Consider the following 10,000-nt stretch of genomic DNA (forward strand, 5'->3'; position numbering starts at 1 on the left):
ACCCACAATTCCTCGATTCGCTCTGACGAAGGGCTAACACTCGAAATGTCAGTGTTTAGAATCTCTGTACAGTGGCCAATTTACATTATCAACTCTGTTGATAAAACCAAATTTTTGTATACTACTTCACCACCAATGCAGCACCACAGTTTCTTTTAGAAACTACCCCCTTCAAAAATCAGTATACTTGATTTAAAACGGGGTGCAGGTATGGCGCAGTGGTGAGAGCACTCACCTCCCACCAATGTGGGTTGAATTTGTTGGTTCTTTTCTCTGCACCAAGAGGTTTTCTCCGGGTACTCCTGTTTCCCCTCTCCACAAAAACCAACATTTCACTTGATTTGTGTAATTAACACAATTTCAGTTTACAGTGTCCCCAATTACATGTAGTGCTCCAGCGCTAGAAGGACTAGACACTTAAATAAAGTTCCTTTCCTTTCCTTTCCTTTGAAACCATGTTCAACTAAACATCTTGAATACATGTACATGGTCCAGGTGTGGTGTGTTTAGTCTTTTCCTTGGCTTGGGTATTAAGGCAATTAATCACATTATATGTTGCAAGAGCTGCTGCATGACTCCTTACTCCTTTCATATTCCACCATAAAGTCTGCTACGAGCCTAGAAGGCCCCTCAGACCGGTGCTGGTTACTGTAGCATGTAGCGACTAGGAGTACTTCTACTCCCCCCTGGATGGGATGCTAGTCCATTGCAGGGTTACCCCCTGCATTAAATTCACCGGTACCCATTTATACAGCTGGGTGAAGAGAGGCACTGTGAGAGTAAAGTGTCTTGCCCAAGAACACAACACAATATCCTCGGCCAAGACCCAAACCCAAACCACTCGATCCGGAGTCGAGCGCACTAACCATGAGGCCACCGTGCCTCCCATTCAACCACACAGTCCTAAAAATTGTTGTATGATGGTCTGGTCCCTTGCCTTTTAGATTAATATTTCAACTCATCTTTGATTCCCCACAAAAAATTGTGTACTTGGCTGTGTCACATCTTTATTCTTTTTAACTGGTGTGATGCATTTGCCTTGTGACTTCAAGGGCTTAGTCAGCTTTATTGATGTTACACACAAAACAAATATCATGGCAGCCTGGTGCCATGAATTACTGGCTTAACTTATTGCATCCTTATAGGTGGAGGCAATCAAGAACTAACAACACAAAATTTACCAGTTTGTGATTATTTGTGCACGCGTTGTTCTTACTCGTTTCACCAGTTCCTTTCAGTTCAGTTCAATGGGGTACAGCTAGCAACTAAACTACATTGCTTCACAACTAATTATTATAATAATAATATGCTGTTTCTGTCTCATAGTGTTGGATGAAGCAGACAGAATTTTAGATTTAGGTTTTGCAGCCACATTGAATGCCATTTTAGAAAATATCCCAGAAGAAAGGCAGACATTGCTCTATTCTGCAACGCAAACAAGGTTTGGAATTTTCCAGGTTACAGTATGTGAGTTCAACAGGATGTAATAAATTATTAATTAGTAAAAATAATTTATTAAACTTGCCCTTTTTATGTTTTAACGCTTGCTTCAGATATTGAATTTGACCATAGTTTGCGCATTACTTGAATTTTTTTTTTTTTTTTTTTTGCTTAGTTAGCCCTTGGTCAAAGTGAATGGAATTAAAACCTCAGCTTGCAAGTCTTTGTAGCAGTGGCTTATTCACCCTTATCAACTTGCTTCAGTGATAAAATCAAAATTAATCTTCATGTTCAAGTTCATATCATGATTTCAAGATTTCACCAATACCACTTTCATTTTCTTGTAGATCAGTGCAGGACTTGGCAAGACTAAGCTTGCAGGTACATTGTACAGTACATTGATCTTCTGATGAAAAACCAAGGAAAAAGCTCTCTCTAAGTAGAATAGGGAATTGAAAAAGAATTGGCCATTGGGTTTTTGTTAAAAACCCAATGACGCAACGTTCTGTTAACTTACGACCGCCCATGCTAGCATAGCACTAACCCTAACCCTAGTTACATGTATGTCGGTAAACGCTAAGCTTTACTCAGACCAAAAAAAATGGGTTGAAAGAAAACCACTTTCTCCTTCCATAAGAGATTCAATATGGATGCACGATTGACCCTAAATCTTTCACAACATTCCTGTGGTATTTAAATGTATTATTAGCTCCTTCACTAAGAATCAGAGAATGCTTGGCTAGATAATAATTATATAGGAATCATTAATTACTTTCATCGATCACAAATACATGTAAGCAGTCCGTTGAGACTACCTTTTACCAGTCCACATTTCCACTGTGTGGCTCTCATCCACAACAATGCATGCATGTCCTTTAACATCTCCCTAATATCCTTTCCATTACAAAATCAACACATGTACATGTACAAGCTGAAACGTATGTAGTGTCAGTTCTTTAATGTCATGAACATTGCAATTCCACTTTGAACATTGCACTCAACAAGAAATTTTGCTGTGAATAATATGTGCGGATAGTGGTAAACACATTTGAAAAAGTTTGCAAGTTCACCTGTATTTGAAACGTTAGTGCAAATGCAACAATCCTTCAATTCTGTTAATTCATCCTAAAGGATCCTGAATATGTAGCTGTTCACGAATATTCCAAGACAAGCACTCCAAAAGGACTCTTGCAGGTATGGCAAAGAATATCTTACTTACATGCACTTATTGTTAGACTTAAATCAAAAAGGTATATTTTTATGTGCTCCTTTAGAATTGATAATCTTGAACACTGTTGTGTGTTCTCAACTAGCATAATGATGATTCAGGTGAAGAAAAAGTTATCTTTTTAAGTTAGTAGCCTTGTTTTTCTTTTTTCTTTTAGAATAAACTAAGGGTACTTTAAGTTAAAGCTTTGTTTTCTTTTTTAGTTCAGTTTATATCAAATTAAAGAGTAAAAATAATTGTAGGTCATAACTTTCAGTATGGTAGTTTAACTCAAAAAGTAAGTGGTATTATAACTTTTATTTCAGAATTATGTGGTCTGTGAACTCCCAGAGAAGTTAAATTTTTTACATTCATTTATTCGTAATCACATCAAAAGCAAGATTCTGATTTTTATTTCAAGTTGTAAACAGGTAAGAATCAGTGAGACTATTTATTTTGCTTATTGTTTGCTGACCTCCAAGGTATACACATGCACTTAAATATAATTATCTTTTAGTTTTTTTTATAGCTACATGTACATGTACCTACTTAGGAAAGAAACAAGTTCAATGTGAATCCATCTTAAAAACTTCAGTTGACGATGCGTTACTTTGGGAAAATTTTGAAATAACAGTACTGTAATCAGTAAATCTAAAAAATAATAATTAGTATATTTATTAACATGGACCTCAAGTATACGTGGCATTCTCTTTGAACTGCCGGAGAGATTTGTACTGGATAATACTCACTGACAGGAACGCTGTGTCCAAAACTGTTTAAGATTGGGCAGACAGTGGGTCATGCTCATGTCTTAGAGAGAAGTTGCCTTGTTTGTAGCATTGTGCCATATGTGTTATGCATAAATTTTTTTTAACAAAATACGAGCGGCGCTCATATCTGAAACATCTGTCATTCTTTAAGTGTGATCACAAGATTACTTTCTTTTAAATTGAAACTAAATGATAGAGGGTTACAAATTTCGAGGCAAATGAAAGGTATAGACTATGTTAGAGGGAGAAACACACACCGTGCATTTTCCCTTTCAACACACTTGTCTGAAAAATTGGCCTTTGCCCTGAGTTGGAATCGAACCCACGTCTCCCTGATTACTAGTCGGGCATGCTTGGCCGACAGTTCAAAGAGACAGTCCCAAAGAGAATGTCAACAGTTCAACGACAATGCCGACAGTTCAAAGAGAATGCCATATACAGTACTTGAGGTCCATGTTAATAAATTATACTAATTATTATTTTTTAGATTTACTGTTACAGTCCTGTTATTTCAAAATTTTCCTAAAGTAACGCATCCTCAACTGAAGTTTTTAAGATGGATTCACATTGCTTGGCATGCATGTATATACACTGTACCTCAAGTGAAGCATCGAACCGATTGTATAAATCGATGATACTACCAAATTTGGAATACTGTTGTGCTGTTTTTCTTGGCTGTGGTAAGGGAATTGAAGAAGAGTTGGAATGCCTGCAGAGATGTGCTGCTAGGATAGTGCTAAAGAGGGTGCACTTGTCCACTCAAGATATGGCTTCCGGTCTTGGTTGGGACCCTCTTAAGACGAGAAGAGAGAAACATCATCAAACTTGTCAAGAATTGTCTTGATGGACAAGCTCCAAGTTATTTCTCAGATTATTTTCGACGGCAAACTTATGATATTCATGACTATGACACTCGGTCTAAGGATAGGTTATCTCTTAATAAAGTCAATCTCTAGTTGACTAAGAGAGCCTTTTTCTATCAGGGGGCTACCCTATTTAATGGTTGTATCTAGAACTTTTGTTTATAAAATGGCTACTTTTATTGATTATAATTATGTAATGTATTCCAATTAAGTATATAATTGTTTTTTTTTATTTATTTTTCAAAAATCTATTTAATATATTCATTTATTTTTACACAGGACCCATAATGATAGCAGTTTTTATAACTGAATTGGTCATCCTGTTTAAACGTATTATTATTATCAAGGCTACCATGCTGGCAACGCAGCAGATTAATGGGGTGACTTAGCAGCATGGAGATCCCTAGGGCCCAACTTTTCTTCACTTGAGTGTGTATCCTTGCCTCTACAACCCCAGACAGGGCTTAGAACATATGAAAGTTTCAAATTTTGAGGCAAATGAAAGGTACAGACTATACCTGTATGTCCAGGGGCCAGCCAGCCCATAACCAAGTAACCAGTGTTCAAAGTTAGCGATCATATGGTCATCCTAGACCACCAGAAAGTTTATGGGGCGACGTTTTTTTGGTGGAATTTAAAGCCTGGTTGCCTAAGGAAAAAACAATGAAAACACAACCAAAAATAGAAAGCGAATTAATCGCAAGCAGCACCCAACTTACATGTACTGTACATTTGTTTCTTAAATTCTATTGTCAATGTCCCGCTAGTAGTGTGAAGTTAATAAATTTGAGCAGCTGAGCATTTTCCTAACCTTTGAATATTGGAGACTTTTGCAAGACATTGGCAGATAGGAAAATGCAAGAAACAAACATGTAGGCTATGGACAACGTAAACCCACACCCACACAAGATGTCCACTGACAACTTTACTCCATGTAGAAACTGATTCTGATTTGTTTAACTCTTGCGTGTACGTCTTTAACCCATTGACTCCCAGGGGTTCCCCATTGACGAGTAAAATCGCCTGGCGTTAGACAGTAAAATACTAAGTCTGGCCGGTTTAGGCCGGTTTGGGCATCAAAGGGTTGACCTTGACTAGAGAAAAGAATCCTGAAAGTACACTGTTTAAGTTTATGCGTTTTTTCCTTCTTTCCTGTCAGGTAAAATTCATATATGAATCTTTCAGACGACTTCGTCCTGGAGTTCCATTGATGGCTCTGTATGGTCACCAAAAGCAGTTAAAAAGAATGGCAGTTTACAATGACTTCTGTAACAAAACAGCAGCTGTGTTGTTTGCAACGGATATTGCAGCAAGAGGGCTTGGTGAGGATTTGTCTTTAAATCACCAGTGCAGACAAAGCGGTTTTATCTCAATAATCAGGATCACATTAATTTTGCTTTACCCCTTTTTTTGTCGAGTGCCTCAATCCAACTTTTTTTTTAAATTTAGGGGTTATGGTTTCTTAATTCGTGTTTTTTTCAAAACTGCCATTATTTACGAGCAAATAATAATTATTATTAGATCCGTTTTTGAAAAATGGTTGTCATAAAAAAGAAGAGATTTATAACATATAAAACAATTATTAATGTATAACATCTCTTTTGGTATAAATTCTCCATTTCGACAATCTAGATCCTATGCTGTAGATATGGTGGGACAATAAAAATTATTGTTGCAATTCTTGGGACATTTTGCACCATGTAGGTAAAACCTATGACATTCCCCCTCCTCCCTCCAAACAATTTTGGATTTTGTGCACCATATCTCAATGATTCTCATGACTTTGCATGTGAACACAATTTGAGGAAAAGTCTAAAGGAAACTTGGAAAAATTATCTACACATGTATTGTTGTAAGGCAGTGTTAACATTTGAGGCACTGCTTTACGTATTGTTTGATTACTTTTCTCTAGACATTCCTGCAGTGCACTGGGTTGTTCAACTCGACTGTCCTGAAGATGCAAATACATATATACACAGAGCTGGACGAACTGCAAGGTGATTGAATTCATCTTGTACTTTTGAGGAGTACTCTCTTAGATTTACTGCTTTGTTATTTCAGCAAATGTTACCCACTTATTACAAAGCTACTTCAGCTGGTGTACATAAATGTATGAGTATTGAAGCATCCTAGCATTTGCATAACCTCCTGTAGCTAAGTGGTAGAGCATGTGGACTAGTAATCTAAATTCGCACAACTATTGGGGTATATCTGAAAGCTTGAAATTCCCATTTGTTTGTTTTACCACTTACAGTGTACTTTTGATTCCAGATATCACACGAATGGTCAAGCACTTTTGGTGTTATTACCCTCTGAGGAACTTGAAATGATAAAAGTAAGGCTTAGGACAAGTGGTTATGTTTGGCTGTGTAAATCAGTCCCTCAGAAATGTATCCATCCATATAATGTGATTCTTCACCTATCTTTGCACTGGTTTCTCTACAAAAAAATAGCCACACAAAGCGTGCTTAGACCAGGATCATAAATGGTGGCCAATAAGTTATTCTTTGGTCCTTGTGCTAACTATAATTTTTTTATAGTCACGTAGGCAGATCAGCATGAACAAAATACAAGAAAGGTTGCTTTAGAAGGAGATTGAGGCTAATTGGTCTAATTAGAACAAGGAATATTGATTTGGTATATGGGGTTAAATACACCTTAAAAATAATTATTTGGTGAAAGGCTATCAATAATCTTAAGAACAATGTTTCTCAAACCATGATACTTGAATTTAAAAAACTGACTCAAGAAACGTAAGAAAAACTTGATCCATTTCGGTATACTACTAAGGCAGTGCTTCCAAAAGACAAGACTGTGATACAGAGCGTTTCTAGCTTTAGGCCAGCAATCACACAAAAATTAATAATATTTTTAGCTATTTCACTTACTGCCAGCATTGTCTGACAGACATGGCTGGTGGGTCGATCATTTGACTGACTGACTGCATGTCTACAGTATCTGTCTGTGTCTGTCTCTCTTGTCTGTCTCTCTTTCTTAGTGAGAATCTGACAGTCTAGCTGACTAGCTAGATGGCTGGTTGATCGATAGCGAATGACTGATTGCATTTTTCCTTCATGTAGGCTCTAGAGGAAAAAAAGATACCAATTAGCAAAATAAGGTAAATGGCAAATTGCTGCATTATTGACTTTCCTCAACAATCAGTATCATCATAATCACACTTATTTTGTAAAGCAGAGGGAGAAATTTATAAGACACTGTGAGACTGGTTTATTGACCTCCCTACTTTGAAATATAGATATGAACTATCATGCAGGCCTTCATTCATAAGTGTTTCGCATTCACAATATTATGTTAAAATAAAACAAAAGTTTAAGGTTGAAAGCTATGTTACAAGTAAAAGTACATGTACATGTAAGTTTAGTTCCAGTTACTGTACTACCTTAATAGCAAGCTTGTTTGGGGATCGACACTGCCAAGAGGAATTTGTTGGTGTCAAGAGGAAGGGTGGCACAGTCGGTTAGTGCGCGGCCTTTGTGCAAGAGGTACTGAGTTCGATTCCCGGATCTCGCATCCTTGTTTCGACTTCTTTCCTTTCCGTGTAGCTAAGTAGCTTTTATTAAATACCCGTAAAACGGAGCACTGATGGAGAGGGGGGAGTAACATGAGCGCAACGTCGACCTCAGGTCTGTCAGTTGAATTACTGTTACGAGTTATGGACGTTAAATATGGTTACTTTAAGGAGAGAAGGGAAAACCTGATGACCTGACAGAAAACCTGGTAGAGCGAACCAACAAATGTGATCCACATATGGAGTCATCCAGGGTTTGACTCCTCCAACTCGACGCTCTCGTTGTTATGGTGGTGGTGGTGTTGATTGTTGATGGTGCTTCTTTGCCAAACTTTGAAACAGTTAAAAAGTATAGCTTGTGTAGAACAATCCTTAACATAAAGGCCCTGCGTTCAAATCAGGTGAACTCAATTGAAATCCAATGAAATGTTTAGGTCTCCTCTGTTTATCTCAGAGTAGAGAAACAAAAAACATGAGACTGGGGGTACAAGGCTGGCGCAATGGTAAGGACACTTGCCTCCCAAGAATGTGGCCTGGGTTAGATTTTCAGACTTGGCTTTTATGTGGGTTGAGTGTTTTGGTTTCTCTACTCTGCTTCGAGAGGTTTTTCCCAAGTTACTCCGGTTTTCCCCGCTCCTCAAAAACCAATGTTTGATTTGATTTCTATTGTACAGTGGCCCAATTAGTGTCCCACTGCTAGAAGACTTGACACGTAAATAAAGTTTATCATCATGTGTCATGGTCCAGGATTTGAAACTTTGAGTGCATACTTACGTTGGAGGGAGACAAGTACTTAGTCCCACCACTGCACACCAACCTGATGACAGTGATGAAAGTTATTTGACAGTCATTAGATGCAGTTATTTCTTGTATTTTACTTTACAGAGTAAACCCAGCAAAACTTGGATCCATTCAAAAGAAACTTGAAGCTTTCTGTGCCCAAGATCAAGACATAAAACAATGGGCTCAGAAGGTACCCATTTCCTAACAATGGTGTATTTTAGTGTGCGTTGATGTTTGTGCGTTTTTGTGTCAAGGTCCAACGTAGTTTTATAAACCATCAGATGAAAGAAGTGTATATTTCGTACTTAACTGGACAATTTAAGCAAGAGATTCGAACTCATGACCTCTGCGATTCCATTGCATTGTTAGCTTCTCGGAATCTGATTTTTGCTATAATCCATGCCCCTCTTCCCACTTTCGTCATTCCACCACTACCCTTAACAACCAACCCCTACGGTATCATATTTTATGTCTTCTATAACCCCTTCTTACCCCTCCCTAAGGTACGCAAGTCACACAATCAGATACATCTTCGGGCATTCTGGCATAGAGGTTATTTCACACCAAGATCTGGTGGCTTTAAAATGTGATAATTTCTTTGTTACAGTGACTAGTGAACTCCAGACTAACTGGGATAATATTTTTTGTGCATAAAAGTTAAACTAGACTCACTTGCAGTGTAAAGATCCTACCGTAGTCCTCATAGTATAGATATCATCCTGTCAGTGTGCAACCACGTGCTCTCAGTCCCTGTTCCTCTCTGGGTAACGCCACTCAGTGTGCGTTTAAGGTACGAGTGCTAAGGGGGAATCGTTATTGCGAGTTTATTGCAGAACAAGCATGTAGGCGAATCGACCGGTTGCCTGCAAAACCACATGCTTTCAGCCCCTGTTCTTTCTGTTCTTCTCTGGTTAAGGTCACTCATTGTACTTTTAACGCCCGAGTGCTAAGGGAGTGTTTGCATGACAACGGTTTAAATTTTCGTCCCTTTATCAGAATTACAAATACCGGCAAGACTTGTGCGGATGTCAGAATTTGTACGGGTGTTATACGAACGAATACTGAGCAATAAGAGGGAACCAGCGTAAACTCGAGCCGGAATAAAACTCGTTCCGGTATGAGATATTCACATGTAAACATCCGTTAAATCAAACGATAAGCGCCAGTTCTGCTTATTTTTACGAGGAATGGTGGGTTGAAAGCGAGGTTTGAATTTTCAAATCAACAGTTGACTTTTTGTAAATTTATTTCCAGAATATTGTATCGTACGCCAGATCCGTTTTCCTTCAGTCAAATAAAAAGATTTTTGACGTCAACAAGCTTCCACTAGATCAGTATGCACGGTAAGTGGCCGTTGGTTCTAAAAAAAGATACGTCTTTGTCCGTAGCTGTGATTTTTTCGAGTTAT

At 38.0% G+C, this 10,000-nt stretch overlaps 1 protein-coding gene across 2 annotated transcripts in view; it reads left to right on the forward strand.

Moving 5' to 3' along the window:
• Positions 1-10,000, forward strand: part of LOC137996936 (probable ATP-dependent RNA helicase DDX10) — a 30,776-nt gene that overhangs the window by 12,638 nt on the left and 8,138 nt on the right. For both annotated transcript variants that reach the window (XM_068842583.1, XM_068842584.1), the window contains exons 7-16: positions 1,327-1,441; positions 1,788-1,821; positions 2,572-2,634; positions 2,974-3,078; positions 5,440-5,602; positions 6,193-6,277; positions 6,552-6,615; positions 7,361-7,398; positions 8,695-8,782; positions 9,847-9,935. In XM_068842583.1, the coding sequence (XP_068698684.1) occupies positions 1,327-1,441; positions 1,788-1,821; positions 2,572-2,634; positions 2,974-3,078; positions 5,440-5,602; positions 6,193-6,277; positions 6,552-6,615; positions 7,361-7,398; positions 8,695-8,782; positions 9,847-9,935 (844 nt within the window). The remainder of the gene's footprint in view (positions 1-1,326; positions 1,442-1,787; positions 1,822-2,571; positions 2,635-2,973; positions 3,079-5,439; positions 5,603-6,192; positions 6,278-6,551; positions 6,616-7,360; positions 7,399-8,694; positions 8,783-9,846; positions 9,936-10,000) is intronic.

The sequence above is a fragment of the Montipora foliosa genome, chromosome 3, assembly GCF_036669935.1.
Source record: "Montipora foliosa isolate CH-2021 chromosome 3, ASM3666993v2, whole genome shotgun sequence".
NCBI classification, from domain to species: Eukaryota; Metazoa; Cnidaria; class Anthozoa; order Scleractinia; family Acroporidae; genus Montipora; species Montipora foliosa.